Source organism: Durio zibethinus, chromosome 6 (assembly GCF_047325235.1).
Source record: "Durio zibethinus cultivar Kanyao isolate XHJ-2024 chromosome 6, ASM4732523v1, whole genome shotgun sequence".
Taxonomy (NCBI): domain Eukaryota; kingdom Viridiplantae; phylum Streptophyta; class Magnoliopsida; order Malvales; family Malvaceae; genus Durio; species Durio zibethinus.
The window spans coordinates 12,707,612-12,732,487 of NC_143167.1; the positions used below are offsets into that span (position 1 = coordinate 12,707,612).

The 24,876-nt window shown below is 29.1% G+C and overlaps 2 protein-coding genes across 2 annotated transcripts; one reads left to right on the plus strand and one right to left on the minus strand.

Annotated features, from left to right (window-relative positions):
• Window positions 1-5,010: 5,010 nt before the first annotated feature.
• LOC111285978 (non-specific lipid transfer protein GPI-anchored 6-like) lies at window positions 5,011-6,030 on the minus strand. The gene is made up of 3 exons (XM_022875721.2): window positions 5,567-6,030; window positions 5,371-5,466; window positions 5,011-5,299 (listed from the first exon to the last, which is right to left on the minus strand). Exons 1-3 carry the CDS (start codon window positions 5,898-5,900, stop codon window positions 5,175-5,177), a joined length of 555 nt encoding a protein of 184 aa, XP_022731456.2. The 5' UTR covers window positions 5,901-6,030; the 3' UTR covers window positions 5,011-5,174.
• A 12,580-nt stretch (window positions 6,031-18,610) lies between these two features.
• On the plus strand, window positions 18,611-24,670 carry LOC111286214 (uncharacterized). The gene is made up of 3 exons (XM_022876082.2): window positions 18,611-19,330; window positions 23,650-24,060; window positions 24,155-24,670. Exons 2-3 carry the CDS (start codon window positions 23,658-23,660, stop codon window positions 24,340-24,342), a joined length of 591 nt encoding a protein of 196 aa, XP_022731817.2. The 5' UTR covers window positions 18,611-19,330; window positions 23,650-23,657; the 3' UTR covers window positions 24,343-24,670.
• The last annotated feature ends 206 nt before the right edge of the window (window positions 24,671-24,876 follow it).

Sequence of the window (24,876 nt, forward strand, 5' to 3'; positions counted from 1 at the left end):
TATTCTCACTTTAGGATAAAGCAAAACATCGGTTGTGGTCCCCTTCTGAGAGAAAAAAAAAAAAATCTTAGTCTCATGGCATCATGAATAATATCATTATGTTTAAATATATGGTAAAATTTGCAAATAGTCACCCAACTTTAGGGATTGTGGTAAAATGATCACTTAAGTATTAATTTTTTTTAATTTAATCACTTTAATTTAAGTAAATTTTTTGGTTAGTCAATTGTTAATGTCTAATGGCTTGTTGACATGGTATTGTTACATCAGTTGTTAAATGTCACTGTTAATGTACATTTATAAATTTTGAAAAATAAATAAATTTCAATAATTTAACTTTTTAAGAATTTCTATTTTGGTCACTCAATTTTGAAATTTTACAATTTGGTCACTAATAAATAAGTTCTCAAATTTTATAAAAAAATACAAAAAACATTTAATATTTTTATTGCATGAAATTAAATTATAAAATTTGTAATTATACTATTTAAATTTGAAAAATGGATGAATATCATCCAAATGCCTAAATTACTAAAATAACATTATTTCAAATTTTTATGATTCAGTCCATCTAAATAAATTCAAGTATTTTATATTTCATAATATCAAAATTTTAATTATAATAAAAGTTCATAATTTAAATTTCATGTAATAAAAGATTAAAAGAAATATAGATAACATAAGTTTATTGTAATTAGAACCTTAATATTATAAAATATGAAATTTATTAATATTTTGGACACTAATATTTGTAAAATTTTTAATATTTTGCTCTCCATTGTCAATAACTCATTGTCACCATGAATTTATAATGAGTCGATCACCAATGTTTATGAAATTTAATATAATAAATTATTTTATTATTTATGTTACCTGTTGAAATATATTGGGATAATACTCAAATAGTAATTGAATTTTATTAAAAATAAAAACAAAAATTCAATATTTTTATTGCATGAAATTAAACTATGAACTTTTATATTTTTATAATTATAGTATTTAAATTTAAAAAATAGATGAATATTAATCAATTGCCAAAATTACTAAAATATTATTACTTCAAATATTTATCATTAAGTTAACCTAAATAAATTCTAGTATTTGTTTTAAATTTTTACATTTTGGTCTCTAATGTTTGTAAAATTATTAATATTTAGATGTCATTCTCAACTTTTATAAAGGTTTGTGAATTTTAATATAATAAATTATTTTATTTTATTTTTTTATCTATATTTTCTTTAATATTTTATTACATGAAATTAAAACTAAATGTTGATATTATAAAATATGAAATGATTGAGTTTGTTTGAATGAGTTAAATAACAAAGACTTGAAATAACATTATTTTAGTAAGTTTTGCAAGTGGATAATATTCATCTTTTTTTCTTCAAATTTAAATGATATAATTATAATAAAATTAAATTTATAATTTAATTTCATGCAATAAAAAAATAAAAAATGTATTTTTATTTTTTATAAAATTGGAGGATTTATTTGTCAGAGATCAAATTGTAAATTTTTAAAGTTGAAAGACCAAATTAGAAATTTTTTAAAAAATTAAGTAATTGAAATTTATTTTTGTTTCAAAATTTACAAATGCCATGTGAGTATTGCCACATAGTTTTGGCACCTGACAACTAATGTAGCATTGCCACATTAGCATATTGTTAGACATTAAAAAGTGAGTGGCCAAAAAAATATATTTACTCAAACTTAAGTGAGTAAATTGAAAAAATTAGGTTAAATTATGCCAAAAGTGCTTATACTTAATGAAACATTGAAATTTAATCTTTATACTATAATTTATACAAATTTAGTTTCTTTATTATTTTAATTTAATGATCTTAGTTGAATCACTAACTCCATCATTTTATTGCTTTTAAAAATGTTGATGTGAGTATTGACCTTACTAATGTGGCGTTCATTTTGCTAATATGACGTTGACTTGTTGGCTAACAATTAGGATGGATCAAATTAGTTATTAAATTATACAAATGGTTATTGCACTCATACGAAATTAAAATTTAGTTCATGTACTTGCTTGAAATTTGAAATTTAATTTACGTATTCGCACAAAATTTGAAATTTAATCCTTTTAATATAAACAATTTTCTAGTTTTTCAAAAATATTAAATTTTAAAAATTGCCACATAATATTCTGTCACAATATTGAAAAATTTATCATAATATTCTATCACAATTTTTATAAATTGTCACTAAATCTATCATAATTTTTGTCGCCTATGTGAAATACTATTACTAATTCTGTCACTATTTCTTATTACATTCCATCATAAAATATAAATTTGTTATTAATTTTATCACACTTTTTTGTCACAATTGTAGTATATTATGAAAATATGGAAAAAAAAATCTTACACAAATTTGTTAAAAATTTATCATAAAATTTTTATTATTTTATACAAATCTGTCACTATCTAATTTTAATAAAAGTATTATTTTTGTTAATTTATTAAATGAAGTATAATTATAATTACATCCCATAATGGTAAAATTATCCATCAAACAATATTTCTATTCTTTTAAATTAAACCATATTCAAATAATTTTTATAATGAAATCTAGGTTAAAGATTCTAAATACATTAAAGTAATCTACTAAACTCAATTTGTATTGGTTTTAGAATTAACCTTAGTATTTAATTTAACACAAATTTTTAAATAAGTTTTTTTTTTTTTTGAAGAGTGAAGACCCACAAAACTTATTGTTCTCATTATGATACACAATATCGATATTTTGGTTTACAAAAAAATCATTTTCTCCTTTCATTTTGTTAGGATTTAAAGTTCGTTCTTCAAATGGATAAAAAGCTCGTCCTTTGTAAGAATTTAGATTTGAATATCTTATTTTATTTGATTGAATAGAATGATCATTTCATTCATGATTTATTTCAAATTCATTCCCACTGCATTATAAATTTAGATTTGAATATCTTATTTTGTTTGGTTGAATGGATAAAAGCCTGGTTCATTATAAATTTTATGATATGATATACTTAAACTAATTAAAATGATATTAATTTTGATATATTAATTTAAATTATTATTGTTTAATTGATTAATATAAATGATAATAATATTACTACTAATAATTAATTATGTATAATAAAATAATATATTTCTAAAAATATTTTTTATATTAAAGAGATTAAAATATTTTTAAAGTTTAATATTTTGAAAAAATAAAAAAATTTAAAATATTTTTTTTATTCATGGACTAAATTTCAAATTTTGTAAAACTATAAGCACTAAATTTTAAATTTTGTGTAAGTATAGGAACCATTTACATCATTTGATAACTGATTTCATCTATTTAAGTTGTCACGTTAATAAAGTCAACACCCACATCATCAAATCAACAATTACGTCAACATTTTTAATGGTAAAAAATTAATGGAGTTAGTAATTAAAGTAATAATATCAAATTAAAATGGTATGATGATTAAATTTGTAAAGTTATAGTACGAAGATTAAATTCTAAAATTTCATAAATTATAAGAACTTTCAACATAATTTGATGATTTTAATGTGATGCATAGGCAATGAAATGAATTGACAAGGGCTTTTCAAATTAGCATAATGTTATAGTACATTAAAGATTCGTTTGTTTCACAGAAATTGATTTTCTAAAAATGATTTTTCCTTTTTTAGTATTTGTTTGATAAAAAATTAATTGGCCAATGAAAAATAACGTATTGCAACAAAAACTAAGATCATTTTTTGAAAATTACCTTTATCTTTTGAAAAGGTAAATAAGGCAGTATTTTGAAAAAGTGATGTTTATGAGTAGGATTATTTTCCAAGCTTATGAATATAGTTGTACTCAACTGGACTTTGGATATGAATTTTTAAGCTCGAACTTTATTTTACTCTATCCAAAATGTTATTATAATAATAAAAATATTTTATTTAATTTTAAACATATTAATATTGAAAATTTTCTAATATTTTAATTTTAAATATTTTTATTATTCTACTCATGTCGAACTTAAACATGATTTTTTAAGTTAATGTTTAATTTAATCCGACTAGAAAAATTATTATGTTAATAAAAAATATTTTTATTAATTTTAATTAAAAAATAAATATTAAAAGTCTGCTGATATTTTAATTTTAAATGTTTCTATTTTGTACATCATTATACATATATATTTTAAATATTTTGATAATAAATAGAATTATATTACTATCATTATTTTAATAAATAATAATATAGTAAATAGTAGTTTTCTTACTTTAACACATAATATTGTTTATTATAATAATATTATTATTTTATAATATGAATATTTTAAATAATTTTTCAATTTACAATATGTTATTTTTATATTTTATTTACAAATTTATTTATATTACTCTTTTAATAACAAATATAAAGAAGTAATTTATTTGTTATTATTTAATAATAAATAGTTTCAATATAAAATATAACTATTTTAATATTATAAATATTACTATTTTTCATATTATTATAGTAATAGGAATAATATTTTAGATATTTTAAAATATTTTTTGATCCATTAAATATCTTAAAATATTAATGTAAATAATAAATAGTTTTATTTTAAGTGTTTAATTTTAATATAATATTTTGACATTTATTATTGTTAAAAATAACTATTTTATTATTGATAATTTTAATGTTTTAATAATAAATAGTTTTTAATATTTTAATGATTATTTTAATATTATTTGAAAAATTAAACAGTTTTTTCGAAAAAAACTAAATAAAAAAAAAATATTTTTGATTGATTCATATAAACAATAAATTTTTTTATTTTTGCAAAAAAATAAAAATTTATTTAAAAAAAATTCCTGAATGCCAATTTTGAAGAAACATTCTAAAATTTTAAGGTGTTGGAAAAACGTTGCAGTCTACAAGCCATTTCAATGCATTTGCATTCCGTTTGACCTTGCTTGACTGGAGGTTAACTTACGAAGGACCCACCATACTGCCATATTAATTGGAATTTAAGGAGATCTGTTCCCATCCATACGAATTAATCCACGTGGGACCCTTGAAAATAGCAAAAAAATACAATCAAGACAAAAGGTCATACAATACATATATAACTCGATCATGTCACGTCCACTGTTTATAAAAATACAGATACAGTAATTCATATTAACTGGCTGTAATTGTAAATGGCGTCCTCACACACCAAGGTTTTGGTGTGCAGTGAATATCCATAGTGAAACTCCAAAAGCCAACTCTACTCCTATCCACCTCTTTCCCTTTCCTCCATCACTCTTCTCTGCCGCACTGCTAGTGGAGTTCCCTACATGTGAGGAAAAAAAATTAACAACTGATTTATGGAGAAAATTTTGACATCATGTGTATATATGTTACCACTAGCTGCTGGGGTACTGCCATGTCTCTCTGTCAGCTTTTGATATCCTTCAAATAACTTTGCTTCCTGGGAGTTGGGTGCCAAGTGCAGAAGGGCTGAATTCACAGCCAAAATGGAAGGCAACCAAAATCAGAAAAACACTCATAGAAGGAAAAATCGAACTGTGAATATTATGTAGTCATATGTTTAACTTACAGATGCAATCTGTCATGTTAACAGCGGCACGACAAGTGCTAGGAAGGGTAGCTGCAAGAGTAGCATTGATATTGAGGCCAAGCCTGGGGTCATCTCTATCTTTAATCAAGACACACAGGCATTTCCTGCTCTTATCCAGCACCTGTTTGAGCCCACTGCAACAATCGATGGTAGGTGTTTTTGCCTCTCCACCAACATATGGCAGACATGGAGCAAGCCCAACTAGCTGATTAGCACATTCTGTTTTGTCCTGATTGATATCAGAGGTTGCAAAACCAAGCAGAATCAGAAGCAAGATGCGTAAGAGTGGCAAACTTCCATTTTTGGATTCCATGATTATTTGCGGTGGGAAGAAGGGAAAGTAAAAGTAAAGGGGGAAAAAGGAAAGAAAAAGAAAGATGGAAGCAAAGAGACTGTTTCAAGGCATTTTGTATGAAGACTAACGAGAATGAGAATTGGGAAAGCGATCATTAGTACGTACGTCAAAGTGGGAAGTTATTGTAATACGTATCAATCGAGTATAAAGTTCCACAAGGGTGTTCAGTCTTTGTACATGTGATGCGGATTATTTGTTTAAAGTGAGCAAGCAGCTAGCTTTCTGCTCTCATAATAAGCCCCATAATATTAATACTCATAATAACTAGCTAGTCTGTTATATGCTCTCCCATCTCGTTTTCTAATTTGTTTTATTATTTTTCCCAATATCTCAAAACTACATCTTATTTTTAACTCTTCATATTCATTTAAACTCTACATCTTAAAATAATTATCTCAAAACTACATCTTATTTTCATATTTCTACCCAAACATGTTAGGAGTCGTCTGGTCCGGGAAAAATAAGATTCCTGATCGAAATTTTATTTTTTATAATTTAATTTATTAGTTTGATTCACAAAATATAATTTTTGAGATTTTCTAAGATTCTTAAAAGTATTAAAAAGGAAAAAGTAAAAGAATAAAAGATTCTCATCTTCTGGAGGTGTTTTTAGATTCCGAAAAGAAAGTGAAAAATTTTTCCATTTACTTTCACTTAATTGTGTTTTTAAATTATATAAAAAAAGTTATTTACTTTAGACACGTAATAATTTTTTTATAAAATATTAGGAAAATAAATTTGTTATCATATGTTTTAAACATAAATCTCATTTTTTAGATTAAATACATGGTCTTTGTTATATTTTCAACAAATACCTTGTTTTTAAGATTAAAGATGTGATCTTTGTTGAAAATATGTTATGAAAAAAAATTATTTGTATTTTATATTTTGCTTGTTGATATATTATGAGAAATTTTTATTTTTAAAATTTTCATAATTTTAACAAAAATTACGTTTTTATGTAAAAGACAATCTTTTTAATATTTTAAACAAAAAAACAATGCTATTGAAATCTCTGAAATTAAAAATATAATCTTTGTTGAAAATATGAAAAAAATATTTTTCAGAATTCAACAAAACATAATGTTTTTAAGATAAAAACGAGATCCTTGAAAAAAAATATGATAAAATATTTTTGGAAATCAATAAAAATGATGTTTTTAAGATAAAAAATACAATTTTTGTTGAAAATATGAAAAAAAAAAAGAATTCGAAATTAAATAAAAATGATATTTTTAAGATTAAAAATGTTGTTTTTGTTGAAAATATAAATAAATTATTTTTTAAAATTCTTTAATATATTTTGGGAAATATTTAGTTGAAAATAAGATAACGTATTATTCACATATCATGTGTTTTTTATATATTATGTGTTATAAATGACATATGTTATTCACGTGTCATCAATGATAGTATAAATTTTATAATGTAATCTTATATTTCTTTAAATAGAACACAAAAATCTTATATTTCTTAAATTAATAAAATCTAAAAATCACACTTTTTTCTTTAATATAACTTTTTTCTCAATTTTTTTTCTAAAATCTAAGTTTACGCGAACCAAATTACCCATTTATTGTTATTTTTTACTTGAGTTTTTTTTTTTTAGCATTTTTTGTGAAAGAAATTAGCTCTATTTTATTAAGCTAGATTGAAGTATAAAGGATAATGATATTCTTTTGTTGGAGCATTGTTTGTGCCAAGCTTCGATTTTAGAGTGTTCTAAAAAGACAAAAGACAAGGATGGTTAGAGACAAAGGCAGAGAGTATTCCATGCATTTGCCTTCAACGCGCAAGTTAGAATAAATAAGGTTGGAAGAAGAGTAATGAGAAGAAATAACGGTAGATTGGACTTGTCTTAATGTTTGCATGGACCTTTATATTTATAGATAAATAATGAGAGACCTTTATATTTATAGATAAATAATGAGGGACCATTAGGGGACAATAAGAATAGTATCGAGTTGATGTGGCACTAGGTGTGTCAAACCGACTTGACATGTTAGGCAGCATAAATGTTAGAATTACCCTTGATTGTTTGCTGAAGGCTTCTAATAGGAAAAAAGACTACTATACCCTTTTGACCACTAAATGCCCTCAACATTTTATCCTTCTATCAAATAGCTGTTGGATGTATGATTGGCATACCTAATATAAAATAAGTAGGCAAAAAAGAATGACATGAAATTTGATTCTTTGAAACTGATGTCATAAAGGGGGTCGGTATTATGGGACAATTAGCCTTGAACCGTGGTCCAACCTTATGTAGGTCTAATCTTGTGCGTATATCTTAGGTTGAGTGCATAGTTAGCTTGGAGGTCATTGACATGCTAATTGTTCAGGATGACTTGAGATTAGTGTTAGAGTTTGTCTGGTCAACATGGAACTTGTGTTTTATTTCAAGAGTTTGGATTTGAGTGCTTTCTTTAGACTCTAATGATGAGCTAGGCATTTAGTTTAACTTGGAGAGATGTTTGGTTTGGTCGGTCTGACTTGGGATTTATCCAGTTCGATTGATTTGATGACATTAAATAAAGAAAAAAGTAGTTTGAGTGAAAAAAATTTAAAGAGGGAAGATTAAAAGATGTCTTCCCATCTTCACTCTAACATGTGACATAGTCTATGCCGTTCATTTGATCTATGACGCGGTTATATAAAGGGCAGTAGAGGTTTTTATTATCTACTTTATGCTTTCTTTACTCTCACTTCAATCTATTTTTTTTATCTTAAAGGTTTTCGACCTTAAAGTTATTATTTTCTCTATTTTTTTTAGTGCGTACTCTCAATTATCTTTTAATTTAAGTTTTGGGAAGGTTGAGAGTTTTAGGGTAGAACTTAGGGGAGGTTAGCTTGGGTAGGATGATAACGACCTGATTTTGCCAGTCATTAGAGGTCATGGTTATCGGATGATGGCCTTTTGGTTCAATCTAATATTTAAAGAAGGGTAGTTGCAAAACGTGGACAATGTTTGGGCAAGAGGAAAATTGGTCTTGAGCACAAAGAAACTATGTACTCAGATAGATTCCACTTTTTTTCCCTCTCTCTTAGGTCAGTTTATCTTTTATGGTCGACCTTTTTTCATTTTTCATTGTTTCTCTTTTCGGGGTTTAGTTTCATTAATTTTTTTTTACTTCTATTTTCCCGCCAATTGTTACTTCTGTTGTCACTTCTATTTCATCTTAACTAATTCTTGTTGAGATTACTTCTTATTCTAAAATGTTTCCACCTCATATTTTTTCCTCCAGAGTTGAGTTGCTTTTAGCCATGGTTCAACCTTAAAATCCTACTCTTGCTTATAAGTTAGAGTCTTTTAGAAGTGAAGACTCTGATGATGATGAGGGTTCCGAGGAAAAATAAGAGAAAATGAGCACCTTGGTTGGGAAAAGTGATGATGAAGAAAAAGACCTTGTGGAATAGGATTATCTGACCAAGATTCCTCTATATACTCTTTGTAACCTTAGTATGATCTCCAAAAACATGATGAGGGAACTAAAACGTATGGCTAATCTTAAAAATTGTCCTAATATTTGTTCAGTTCATTAAGTCTGCGCTCTGGAGGTAACCTTTTTTTTTTCCCAAAAAGGGATATAGTATATTAATGCCAAACTTCTTAAATTTAATCACTAATAAACTATAGCCACATCGACTGTATGAATACTGGGATTCATTTATGGCCGTCTAAGGTTCTCATTTTATTATTTGCTTGTTTCAATTTTTAATTCTTATAATTCAACTATCACTCAACTCACTCCTAACTCTATTGGTACATAGTAGATTTTATTATTCTTTATCAACATCTAAACATTCTTTCCACTTTCCCTTTATTTTGAGAATTTTTTTCCTTAAAAAACACCCCAATGATTATAGGTGGTACTACATAATAGCTTGGCCTAATAAAAAATTATTTATCGATTGCTCGAGCTCAATAAAAAATAAAAAATTATTTTTTCCTCTAAAAACAAAAAATAAATAAAAATAGTGGGTTGGAGGTTAGGACCACTACTGAGGTTGAGGTGTGGGAGATAATAAATGGGCTCGATATCTTTATAGATATACTAGTGGCTCTTTTCATCTTAGATATATTAGATTAGGATAAAATATTGGAGTATACCTGTAAGGGGAGCTCATTATTAATGGCCACAAGCTGACCTCCTCAAAAGTAATAAATGGGATAAAGTACTAGGGTAGGTATAAGGCAACCTCGTAAGATTTTATTTTAACTTTGTTTTTATCTAATTTTTAGCTTGATCTTGTAAAGATGTCTACTAATGAAAACTTTGACTTTGTTATATACCAACATTTAGCTTGATCTTGTAAAGATGTCTACTAAAAAGGCCATAAAAAAATTTAGCTCAGGGTCCCATCTCATAGAAGGGACAAAGTCATCAACCTGTCAATTTAGTACTTACCAATAGTTTAAAAGATAAAGTCTGGGGCTGGCCGATATCTCTTCTTAGCATAAGCACTTTTTTTTTTAAAAAAAAAATCAATAGTGGATGTCTTCTCTTTCACCTTAGAGAATCTAAAGCCAAGGTGTTAAAGCCTAGTTAGGAAAAGATCTCTACAAGATTAGAGCTTATTCTCACTAATGACCCCACCATGAATCTTAATGTGACAAAGAGGTTCTGTAAGGTCACGATTCCTCATCTTGATAAGCACTATTTGACTTTAACTCAATTTTTTATTATTTTTTATTTTACTAAATCTGAGTTTATCCCATGTAGTTTAATAAAAATTCTCACCTTAGCCTCTGGATAACATTAGCCAGGTCTTCTACCATGCCTACCTTACTATGGCTCATTTTTTTAAGGTTGAGAAAGATGTAACTATCCTAATCAAAAAGCACAAAAAGAGTTTGGATGCTCTGGGCAATGTTAGGTCTAGCCTTAATGCATTTTATAATAAGGAGGCCAAGTAGAGAAAAATAACTACCTGACAACAAAGTTAAAGGCCGTCTTAGTTGAGAAAGCTTCTATTAAGTTTATGAAAGAGCAAACTGAGTTTAAGTTTAATGATGCCCAGTTTGAAATAATGAGGTTGAAGTTGAGTTGAAGGTCAAAAAGAGAGAAAAAAGATCTAAAGAAAAAATATGTTGAGGAGTTTAAGGCTTCTAATGAATTCTTCCAACTAAAGGTGGAGTTTTCCAAAAAAATATGCTTAGTGCCTTTCAAGGATGAAGTATATTTTAAATTTTTTGACCTTAATCTTGACCTCTCTTATATTGATATCAATAATATTAGATTAAGACTTTCTTTAAATTGGACCGAGGAGAAGGAGAAAGAAAAAATGATGATAAGGCCATGGATGCCAAACTCGAGGTAACTTTGGGGACTGAGCACAAAAGGGAAGAGGTTAGGGAGGTTAAGGTCATTGTTGCTGCTTCTGCTGATGGAGATGCCATTGTTGCTGCTAATATTGTTGATGCATGACTCTTTTTTCTTTTTAACTTTTGTAACTTTAGTAAAATTTTTTGTTTTAAAATTGTTAATGTATAAGGTTGATTTTTATGGTGACCTCAAAAATTTTTTGCTTAGAACTTTGTACCAATCAACGAGAAATGAAATGTAAATTTTGTTCAATTCAACTTAAATTTAAGTTTAATTGCATTATTATTTTTGTTTATTCACGGTCAAGTTCAAGCTTGGTTAATTATGATAATATGAACTCTATGGATTTACTTGGTTAACCAAGTTCAAACTTTAAGCCTGGTTAAGCGGGCTAAGAACTTAGTTGCTTAGCTTAGAAGTACCTCGAATTAAATTAACTTGAGAATCCATCCAAGTTCCAGGTCGGATCTTATTAAGTTAATCTAGTAATGAGCTCAGTGTAATCATAATTTGATTTTTACATTCGAGTACAAAATACAAGTGTGAGCTCGGCTTAGTCCAAGCTTTTGATAATAAGCTTTCAAGTTATTTACATTTCACATCTTTGGGATGACATTGCCATTCATATCTTACAATTTGTAAGTCATATCATAGATGATTTCTTTAACTACATATGATCCTTTTTAGGTTAAGGCTAACTTGCCACCTCAATCATCTACTCCTAAAGTTTTAACTTTTTTTAGCACCAAGTTACTTTTCTTGATATACTTATGTTAGACCTTTTTGTCATAATAGCTAAACACCTTTTATTGATAAACTACTATCCATTTTAAGGTTATGTCTCTCTACTCTTTGATGAGGTTTAGGTCAAGTTTTGGTGCTTTCTCATTTCTTTCTTCTGACTTTAATTCTACCATTAAGCTTTGAAGACTGATCTCAACAAGTATCATAACCTCTATTCCAAATGCTAAGTGAAATGGGGTTTCATCTGCTCGTACTTTAATGGTCATCGTTAACGCCCATAGCACTTTTGATAGTTTGTCAACCTACTTTCCTTTTGCTGCATCTAGTCTCTTCTTCAGGACTTCTAATATTGTCTTGTTTGCTACTTCAATCTATCTATTAGATTGAAAGTGGGCAACCAACATGAATCTCAAGTCGATGTGAAGGTTTGAGCACTACTCTTTGAACCTTGGGTTTTTAAATTGTTTGTCACTGTCCATTATTATGGATTGAGGTAAGTTGAATCTATAGATTATATCTTTTATACAAATTTCTCCACCTGGACCTTTGTTGTAATGGCCAAGGTCTTAACTTCAAGCCATTTTCATTAAGTAGTTAACTGCCACTAAGATAAATCTTTTCTAACTTGTGGTCGGGTTGAATGGTTCGAATACATTTATTTTTCACTCTATGAAGAGCCATAGGTTAATGATAGGGGTGAGCTCGATCGAGGAGAGATGTTACACACGAGCAAACCTTTGACATTTATCGTATCCCTTTGATGGTAGGCTAGTAATAGTCTTACCTAAGCACTTTGTAGGCTAATGGTCAAAGTTTGAGATAGTTTTCACATATTATTTCATAGATTTTTCACAAGACATAGTCTGCCTCTTCCTCATTAATGCATCTTAGATAAGGTAGACTAAAAGACCTTATGTATAGTTTCTCTTTAATTATTGTGTACCGAGAAGCTTTCCTTTAATGCTTTAGCTCAGATCCTATCTTCGAATAGTGTTTTTATGGTAAAAAATATCTTGATCGATGTTATCTAGATTTTTTTCTGTGATTTATCCTATAAACATGTTCTCGATGCTTATGTATCTTAGCTTTTCTACCAAGACTTAGTCCAAACTTTTTGTTGTTGTTCTTGAAACTAACTTAGATAAGGGGTTTGTCACTGAATTTTTTGACTTTGATATTTTTTTTTTACCTCAGCCTTTTTAAAATTAGCCACCAAAGCTAATGCTTTATCTGGATATTTTCAAATTTCATCCTCCCAAGCTCCGAACTCTTTATTTATTTAGTCAAACACTAGTTGAAAGTTACTATTCATAGTTATATGTTGAACATTTAACTCAGTTGTTAACTTTAAACTAGCTATCAATGCCTTATATTTTACCTTATTATTAGATTCCCTGAATTTAAATCTTAAGACGTAAAGATATTGCTATCTTTTTGGACTGATTAGAATAAGGTTGGCTCATCTGTTGTGGTTTTGGCCTATCCATTAACGTAAAGTTTCCAAATTTCTTTGTCTAGGGTTTTTTCTTTTTTTTTTAGGTTGTTTTTTAATATGTACTGAGGTGAGCTCAATGATGAAGTTTGCTAGCACTTAAGATTTCATGATCGACCTAAGTAAGATGTGTAGCTCAAATTCATTGAGCTTTACTACCCATTTGATTAACCTTTCTAACATTTCTAGTTTTTGTAAGACTTGCCTAAATGGTTGATTGGTCAATACATGGATCACATGGGCTTAAAAATATGGTTTGAGTTTTTTGGCCGAAGTAACAATCACGTAAGCTAATTTTTCTATACCACTGTAGTTAATTTATGGCCCTGTTAATACTTTACTCACAAAATACACTGATCTTTACTTTTTTTTCCTCTCAAATTAAAACCTAATTGATGACTTGGTTTATGGTGGCCAAGTATAAGTACAAGGTTTCGTTAGACCTCAACTTATATAAAATGGATGAAAAGGACTAGAACTTTCTGAATTCTTTAAAAGTTTTTTGACATTGAGGGGTTCACTTAAAGTTAAAGACATTTTTAAGAATTTTGAAGAATGACAGACATTGTTCTACCGACCTGGACATGAATTGACTTAGGGTAGCTATTCTACCAATTAACCTCTATACTTTTTTCACCAAGGTCAGTGCCTTCATGTTTATAATTGCTTGAACCTTTTCTAGGTTCATCTCTATCCTTTTTTTGTTGATTATGTAACCAAGAAACTCACCTATCGTGACTCTGAAAGCACATTGCTTATATTAAACCTCATATTATACTTTTTCAAGGTGTTAAAGATCTTTCTGAGGTCTTTCAAGTGCTCGATCAAGCTCTTACTTTGACTATCAAGTTGTCTTTATATACTTTCATGTTGTGGCTGATTTGGTTTTTAAACACCTTATTTATCAACTTTTGGTAAGTCACTCTTATATTTTTCAATCTGAAGGGCATCATCTTGTAATAATATATGCCTTTTTCAGTAATAAAGGCTATCTTTTCCTTATTATTCTTTAGCATTTTGATTTGATTGTAACTAGAATAAGCATCTATAAAGCTAAAAATGTCATGCTTGGTAATATTATCCACCAGTCGATCTATGGTAGGAAGAAGAAAGTTATCTTTTGGGCATGCCTTGTTCAAGTTAATAAAGTCAATGCACATTCTTCATTTCCCATTATGTTTTTTGACTATGACTACGTTGGCTATTCATTCAAGGTAATAGACCTCATTGATAAAGCTTGCTTGTAGTAATCTATCGATCTCTTTTTCGATGACACTTTGTCTTTTTGATGTAAAAGTTCTTTTTTTTTTGTTGAATTGATTTTACCTTGAGATTAGTATGCAGCCTGTGGACTATTACTTTGATATTAATTTCAAGCATATCGGATGGTGTCTAAGTGAACAGGTCGACATTATCTTTCAGAAGTTGAATTAACTAATCCTTATGTTGAAATTTGTTTTCGATTTGCATATGTTTGTAGGGGATGCTATCCCATAACAAAATTGTTATGAGATCTTCGACTGGCTCAAGTTCGTTTTCATTTCAGTTCGATCTTTGTTCAATTATCTCTTTTTGTTCGATTAGGTCAAAATTATTTTTAAAGAAAATAGACCCCGATATGATGATCAATATATTATTGATGACTTGTTGAATATATATGTAGTGAAATTGGTATCTATTTTTCATTTAATACTGCATTTTGGTTAGCATATTGACTCAGTCCAAATGATATGTAATTGTCCACGCCAGCTTAAAGGCTTAATTATCTTTAAATTTATTTCAAAAAATTCAATAAATAAAATAAAAGATTTTTTTTTGGTTAGAATTTAAGAGCTTAAAGTGACTTTGAGTTTCTGTCAGGTCGATATTATGCTCTATGTTTTTGCTAGTGGCTTTCTACTTCTTATCAGCTTTCGTTATTTGCCCTTTCTTAGTGATTTTGGTTTTGACTGAATTGCCAGTCTGGTTCCTAATCTTCTATTTGATTATTGTGACATAACACTATCGTGCTGTGGACTGGTTTCCCTTGACTTCTTTAACCCTATTGGGTATTAAAATTTCACTTTCAAATGATGAGCTAAGTTATGAGTTACATAACAAATTGGCTAGGTTGACCTAATGTCATGTTGTAAGTTGATCAGATGTTTACAATCATAAATTCTATGATTGAGGTGATAGTCTTTAATTTTATCCCCAGTGAAATTGGTAGCTTAATGGTTTCTTTCACTGATACCTATTTGCTCCTGGTTTTTAACTTGTAGAGCTTGCACTTTAAAATACGTGAAATAGCTCTTCAAACATTCATTGCGACCTTGGTAGATTGCCATTAAACTCAGAGTTGTCTTATTCATTTTTTGGTTAATCACAAATCAAGATAAAAAAGAGTGGTTAAGCTCTTTAAACGTTATAATTGACCTTAGTTCAAGGCTGTTGTACCAGGATCAAGCTATAGCCTTTAAAAAGGTAGCCAAGCCTTTGCACATTAGAGCTTTGTTTGTACCCTGTATCATTACGTTAGTCTAATAAATTTTCAATGATCGAAAGGGTTAGAAGTACCATCATAGTTTTTAAAAGTCGACATTTTAAATTTTTTGGGAGGCATGGCTCTATCGATTTCTTCAATGAAAGGTGAGGTTTCCAGGAACTTAAGCTCATCCTCGAATACCACTGCTTTTGTTTTCAACTCTTTCTCCATAGCCTGTATTTGAGCTGTCAAGTTTTTGTTTGGTTGGGGTTCGGGGTTTGTTTATTTGGATTTTTGAGTTGTCATATGTGTCGAGTTATGGTTAGGGTAATGGTGAACTAGGATGTTATGCTCTTCTCTAGAGGTTGAAGAGGCTCTTTATAGCTTGGTTATCTTATCATAATTCCTCGGCCATGGGTGATTAAGTAGGGTACTTTCGAAGCTTGTTGTAGAGTTATGATCTATAATATTTGTTTAAGGGTCTGAATTTGCTTGGTCAAGGCCTGAAATTATTTCATGGTCGAGCTTGTCTGTGGTAAGAGAGGTCATTATAAGTGTTAACTATTATGTATTTTTATTTCAGTTGGGATGGCCAGTCTCTCCTTCTTCTAAGGTTATCTTCTTTGGTGGCATTGTTTCGTGCTCGGTTAGTGGATAAAAAGGTTTCTTACCTGGCAAACTAAATGTTTGTGTCGAGCTCCAATCTCAAAGTGTTCCTAGAAAGATAGAAGATAAAGACGGTTAAAGGTAAAGATAGGAAATGTTTCCTAAATTTGCCTTTGATGGGTAAGTCAGAATAAATAAGGTCGAAAGGAGAGTAATAAGGATAAATATGGATAGATTGGACTTGCCTTAATATTTGGATTTTTGGGTTGTCATATGTATCAAGTTATGGTTAGGGTAATGGTGAACTAGGATGCTATGCTCTTCTCTAGAGGTTGAAAAGGCTTCCAACTCTTTATAGCTTGGTTATCTTATCATAACTCCTCGGCCATGAGTGATTAAGTAGGGCACTTTCGAAGGTTGTTTATGATCTACAATATCTGTTTAAGGGTCTAAATTTGCTCGGTCAAGGCTTGAAATTATTTCATGGTCGGACTTGTCTGGGGTGGGAGAGGTCATTATAAGTGTTGACTATTATGTATTTTTATTTTAGTTAGGATGGCCGGTCTCTCCTTCTTCTAAGGTTATCTTCCTTGGTGGCATTGTTTTGTGCTAGGCTAGTGGATAGAAATGTTCCTTACCTGGCAAATTAGATGTTTGTGTCAAGCTCCAATCTCAAAGTGTTCTTGGAAAGATAGAAGATAAATACGGTTAAAGATAAAGACATGAAGTGTTTCTTGAGCTTGCTTTCGACGGGTAAGTAAGAATAAATGAGATAAAAAAAAAAGTAATAAGGATAAATAGGGATAGATTGGACTTGCTTTAATATTTGCTTAGACCTTCATATTTATAAATAAGTAATAGGGAACCATTAAAAGAAATAAAGACAATACCAAGCTGTTGTGACATTAGATATGTCATATCGACCTAATATATTAGATAAACATAAATGTTAAAATTATTCTTAATTTTTTGTTGATAATTTTTAATAAAAAAAAATCACTATATCATTTTTACCATAAATACTCCTGAAAAGCACAAAAGTGATGTCTTTTTCCAGCTGGTTAGTCAGACGAAGCACTTGTCGCATAAGTATGGCAGCTTCGGTTATCAAATTCATTGCTCAAATAAAGACATAAAAATTTGATCACGTCTGATATGCTCTGAGAGCCCGTGAACGTTTGTCGTTTGTTTGTTTTGTTTTGAGTGAATCCGTGATCAATTGGATCAATCCGTGACTAAACACCAACTAATTAACTTGATCATGTAGGACCCTGAAATGGATTTGTCTTACTAATTAATATTAAAATATTGAATTAAGGATAAATCACAAATTCATCTTCAGAGGCGGCAATTGGATTCGGGTTGGATAATTTCTTAATAATTTAGGTTTTTTTTTTTTTTTTTTCAAAATTTGGATCTATATGAATCATTTTCGATTGGAACCAACTTTATTAGCTTTATTCTTCTATATAAATATCTGTTGTCTCATTTTTTTTTTGTATATTACTGTGTTACTAAAATCTTGGACCGTCGGAAATCAATTGATACCTGCAACTCGACGCATAATTAGCAGTGAGAGAGATCGGAGCTTGCCCCTAGGTAGCTTAATTTCTGACAATCAAGTTAATAAGGAGGGTATGTTTAGAGAGAGAAAAGGCAGCGATAAAGAGCGTGAGAGTGGAGCATTCGCTATCAAAAATTGCTTAATTCGAACGAAATTTTATTGATGAAATTATTCCATTGGTAATTATAAATGAAATATGAATGAAATAAAATATTAATTTTTTAAAATATTTATAAATGAATTATCGATAAAATATCAAAAAATTATTCTTAATATTCTGTAAATAAATATTTGAAAGAAATGTAAAAGATTGATGCAAATATTATCAATAAAAATTTTCGTTAATATTACGTCAATAAATTAGTTTTTGATTTTGTCGATAATTAATTTTTGAATAAAAATTTAAATTTCAAAAAGAAAAAAATAGTGAATTCTTGAAATGTTAAAAATCCCTAGCACCCATCGACTCTCACGACCCATGCCCTCTCCCTTTCGTCCATCAAATCTCACTCTCATCTTACAATCCCTCTTCCTCACAGATCATATTTATCCTTCGTTGGTCTCTTCTCTCTCATACCTCCAGACCTCTCTTCTCTCACACGCTCACACTCATCCAATCTCATAGACACAGTCTGTTATGAGCCAAATTGTTCAACAGAAAGTGATAGTAATCGAGAAGGAAAATAGAGAATGAAGAAGCAGAAAATAGAGGAAGGAGAGAGAATTAAAGAAGAACGTGGAGAGAGAAAATTCTTTTTTTATATTGCTTAACAGTGCCCTCTACAATACGTTCCCTTCATCATTTGTATTACTCTAATAGAATGCACAGCTGTGATCCTTGAGTATAGGATGCTACAGCTCATACTCTTTCTCTCGTTCCATCTAATGATAAGATCAGAAATTTAAAAACCGAAAACAAGCTAATAAGGCCTGGTCTGGAATAAAGCCTATTAACCAATCCAACAGCATAATCCACAATTATGTTAGGCCCAGTAACAGCATACAGCCCGTAACACAGTTATTCGATAGTCGTCAATCGGTACTGCGCGTCGCCGTGTCCTTGCCTTAACGTCGCTGCGCCTCCTTTCTTTCTCTCTCGGTATCTCTCAAGCTTATCCTGCTTGCAGTCGCGCCTTTCTTCCTTCTTCTCTCAGATTGCCATCGGTCCTGCCTCTCTTCAAAAGCATCGAGGTCAGCACCTTTTTTTCATCTTTGTTGCTTTGTTTAAAATTTTGCTGAATATCTTGAATATATGCATATATATATATATTATTCTTATTTTTTTGCTTATTCAGAATATTTGATTTTTCTTTAATTTCAACGCTGTGAGTAGGACTCAAAATTTTTTGGGCCAATTCGTAGGACTCAAAATTGACTCTTTAACTCTTTTGTTTGTGAAATAGCTATATGCATTTGCCTTTGCCCCATTGCTGGTCTTTAGCATTGCCTACAAAGCCTTTCTAACGTATTGTCTGGTTTTAACGTTTGACCTAATCTTTGATTAGTCTTAACCCTGAATGAGGTTGCCTTATTTCCATTTCATTTCAAGCGAAACTGGAAATTTCTCAACAACAGATAATATTGAGGTTAATCAAGAACAATAACACCTTTTCATGTGGGTTATGTGTGTTTTAAGTCTAGCTTTTTCTTAGGAGACCCCATCCCATTTCCTTCACTTATCAGTTCGCTTTTTCGATTGGTTAAGAGTTTTAATAGAGATAGACAAAAAAAAAAAAAAAAAATCTTAAGTTCCAAGTCCTTTAGGATGTTAGGCTATGAGATAAGTATATAAGTTGCAGTAGTTGAAAATCCTTGGACATCATCAATTATAAAAACCATAAATGATTTTGGCGACAGATCATTTACAAAAGATGGAAGGCTAGATAATTACACATTTCAAATTTAAGGTCCCAATTTTTTTTTCTAATATTTCATTTGTTGGGAATAAAAAAATGGCCCACTTATAATTAACAAACTCTCTCTCACATCAACTCCTTTGATTGAAGGAAGAATAATCATGGAAAATAACATGATTATCAATCAGATAGTGGTAAGATTTTAGAGAAAGAGGGTTTTGGGAATGATTAGTGACACTGAGAGAAAGCTAAGGGATGTTACAACCATTGAGAGGAAAGGAAAGCACCTTAGCCCCATTGGCCATTTGGCAGCTTACATCAATTATGTTGTGGTCCCTGAAAAATAAGATGTTAAGACAACAACTAGGTGTTTGCAATTGCTAAGCTCCACTAAGTCTGAAAGTAAGAAAAATCCAAGACCAAGTTAAAATGAATAAAAGCACAAGTGATTTTTAAGGCAAAATTAATTGGTAGGCTTCAAAGTATTGGTTAGTTTACTTACTGAAGAAAAAAACCAACTTGGTGCTTGGAGTTGTGAATCTTTACCTGAGTAAGAAAAAGGTGTTGATTTTTCGGGTAATTTGACGGATTTCATTCCAACTCTTTTTGTTTGCCTGGTCTTAGGTTTTTGTTTTGAGCAAGTCATCAAGCTTTGTGTTATCACAATCATCTTCAAGCTAAGATATAACGTATTTTCTTTTCTTTAGCTTTCCTTTAAATTTTGGATTGTGTGAGACTTTTCTGTGTAATTGATAGACAATTTTGTAAAATAGACTAATAATTGCTCATATGATCCTTTAGATAGCTTAAATTAATAATTTAAAAGTTGTTTAAAATCTTAAAATGTCATTATTTGGATAAATGTTCATGTGATTAACGTGAACATTTTCTTTTAAATACAATTAGCTTTTGTTTGATGTTCACTAGTTACACTCATGTTTAAGCTTTTTGCTTGGCACATGTATTGGATGTGCTGTTTTCTTTTTGTATTGTGGATGGATACATTGAGGTTCTCTTGCCTTCTTTGCACCTAACAGCGATAACTACATGAATAGGGTGGACGAAGATATTGTGTGTGAGTGTGTGTTATATAATGCCTTAAGAGTAGGGAATAGGCTCTTTACCCCACTGAGATTGAGGTATCTTGGTGAAAGCATTTGGTTTGTGGAAATGAAAAGATAGTTCCAACTTCCAAATATGTTGTGAACAGCAATTAAAGGATTGATAATAAGCAAAACAGTGCTGCATTACTAATGATTTGTGCTTTCTTTGTTGGATTGAACCTCAATAAAATAGAGCTCCTTTCTTTGTTTTCAGGCTCTAATGTAATCTTAAAGTAAATAACATTTTATTTAAAATTTGAGAACTTATCGCAATTTGAAAATTAGATTTGTACTAGATTATGCTGTATGCATGCATGACATCTTAGATGCATATCTATTGGTGGATGCTTTGGAAAGTAGTGCCTAGAGGTATTTTGTTGATTGATATCATAATCTCACCAGAATTTTCTTTTCCTGGTTTCAATATTTCAGGATCTATTTGTTTAGGTTTTTGTTTGCAAAATTAATAAGTGCCTAGAGAAGCTAACTTTTCTAATTGAGTGCTGAAATCTGGCCTAAAAAAATTGAGTGCTGAAATATAAAATTATTTCAGTACAGCTAAATTTCATATCAACAATAGTAATGTTGTCTGTTCAAAAGATAGTATGGATAACTAGTGGCCAATGACAAATTGGGAAACAAGCCATTCATATGTTACTGGAAAGTGTCACGTATCACATATAAACTTCTTAATTTTTTTTATATTATAACTCTTTTGATTTTATCTTGTAGGTAATTTTGTTGTTGTGCATTAAAAGTATTTAGTTACTTGATTTGCGTGTGTTACAAAATATTTATACAAAATTTTTAAGAGATGTATTTTTGTGTTTCATTTAATTAGAATTTATAAACAACTAAGCAAAAATTATTATATTCTTTTTTTGCTAACCAATTATTATATTCTTTTGTAAATGAAATGGAGGTTTTGTTTAGTTATTTTTTTTTATATATATTTTGATATTCATTGAATTATTTTAAAAATAAATTAAAAACTAAAATAAAGTAATAAAAATTATAAATTAAATATAATTAAATATGAATAAAAAGTATTATTGATGAAAAAAATTAAGTATTATCAATGGATTTTTTTGAAAATGCCAATTTTGAAAAAAAGAAACTATTAAATTAATATACTGAAAGAAAAAATATTGTTACTGATAGAGTTTTTTATTGGTAAGTTATTGGCAAAATTTTATAATTTTGATGGAATTATATTACCGACAATACTTATATTGATGAATTTCATAAGTAAATTCTTTGATAATATTATCGTTGATGGAATAAGAAGTATTATTGACAAAAAATTTCTTTGGTAACACTTTATTTTTTATAGTAATTTCATTTATAATTTGTTTACTATAATTATGTAATTAACTAATTGTAACAAAAAATTATTTAAGAGCCTATCAATTGTCCATATATAATATTTTGATAGATTTATATAATTTTAAAATATAATTACTTAATAGTAATACAATAATTACAAATAATATGTTCTAAAAAAAGAAAGAGATCCGAAAATTGGCATAAATAATGAGGTACTGCAATTATCAGTTTGCCTATAATTATATTATTATTTGCTTTTGGTGGTTGTTTAGCTTTTTTTTTTTTTTTTTAATCATAAAAATAAAATAAAATATTTGGTTCTCAAAGTTTTGAAAAATTTTAATTTATGCGAGGAGTTCATGTGGGTTTTTGTATGAAGCAATAAATAAAAAAAAATTTTAAAACAGTATTATGTAATAAAAATTATTTAATAAAATTTTTTATATTCTTACTTTATTTTTTAATAATTTATAAAATTATGTAAAATTATATTATTTGACAAATATCTTTTTATGTCCATTTTTTCTATTGATTTTTAATTTGTTTTTATTTTTAATTGACAAAAGTATCTCTTAGTTTTACTTATTTGTTTCACTTATGATTTATAAAATATCTGTTCGTTTTTATTTACTTGATAGTGTACTTTAACTTTTTGTTAATAGCTTAATAAAGTTGAATCTTTTTTTTTCATTTAGTAAAAATAAAAATACTATCAAATAATTTTTTACTATCACATTTAAAAGTTATTTGATTGATTAAAATTTTTCTATTTGTAAATGTAATCTGATAAATAAATCAATGGAGTTGTATGTAAAAAATAAAATATATATACTGAAATTAATTAACAATGGGTAAATTTAAAAAACTCTCCATTTGATTAAAAGTAGAATAAATATCTTTATTTTTTAAAAGAAGGCATTTCACGTGCAACTTATTTTACTACAATCCTATAAATTCAATTACAATAAAAATTATATGGAGTTCAATAAAGACTTGAAAGGTTTCTTCCTATGTATAAAAAGGGTTGGTAGGATGTGTAAAGTAAATAATACCTCGAGCATCTTTGTGGAGACTATGGGCTCATTGACTACCGATGAACTCAGAGCTTGTGACACAATAAATGATTTCCTCCAATAAATGTCCTTGGGTTAACTTCTCCTAATGTTCTTAAAGAGATTGGGTTTAGGGGTAACCACCTAGCTCTAACTCTCAACTCGTTTTTCAGTTGCAGCAATGGTAGGTCATGATGGCTTTTCTACTCCTAAGAAATCTTCAGGGTTTAGCATGGCCAGGTATACCAAATCAACCTCTAAAAGCAAGGGAAATTGTAAGGCCCCCCAGCCCGATGTTCAACCTTTTAGGTCGGGCATCAAGATAAGTGAACAGCCACCCCAGCACAATCATATCGAAGGTAGGTCTCCAGCAGCCATTGTCAAACTCAAGGAAAAGATACTAGTTGTAAAGAATTCATATAAGAGGCCGAGGTCTGTTAATCCCTCCTTGGCCAATCTGCTTATCGAGTCTTCTGCTGCTGGGGGCCAATGCTACTTATCTGTGGAGTTTGACAAAGATGACAATGCATTTGATAATCTTGAGGTGGCCAAGAGATTTGGCCACTATTCTATGATTCAGAAGGGTAAGGTCAAGCTCGGTTTTTCATTATTTCTAAGTCGAAGACTTTTAGGTTTATTTATTTTGTCTAAGTCTTAGTTCAGTTCTTTCTTTTGCAGACTTTGATCAACTCTTGAAGTCCACTTCTCAAAACGTGGCTGAGACTATCCTGCACACATACAAGGCTTTTGTTCATCTCCTCAAGGCTGAGCAGGATATGAAGAAATATAACAAGGACATCATGGTCTATGTGGAGAGCAACAGGAAGCTTAGTTTCCAGTGCCGAGCTAAAAAGACTAATGACTAATTAGGCCAAAAAGTGAAGTTATTCTAGCAGTTTGACGACATGTCCATACAAAATGCTACCGCGAACTTCAGCAAGTCGAGAAACAACTGAGCAATATGAGGACCTTGATAAAGCATTTGAAAGGGGAACTTAAAAAAAGCCGAAGAGGCTGAACAAAAAGCTATGGAGAACTTCATCTTATCTGGGGATTATCATGACAGACAGACCGAGTTTGCAAGAAAGGAATCGAACAAGATGCTTAAAATTCCTCCAAATAATAATGTAGTGACCAAAGAAGAAAGAAACTCAAAAACCACCTACAAATCTAGAATCCGACAGCTGTGAATTCCTTCGGTCGTCGCTTGCCTCGCCAAAAATTTTAAGAAATCATTGAAAAACACAAGTCAGAACCCAAAAATCCCAAAAAATTTCTAAAATTCCTAAAAATTTTTGAAAAAAAAAATAGAAAAACCCAAAAACAACTTAAAATTTTAAAATAAATAAAAACTAACCTAAACAAATTTTTTGCCTTAAAACTAAATTCTAAACTTCAAA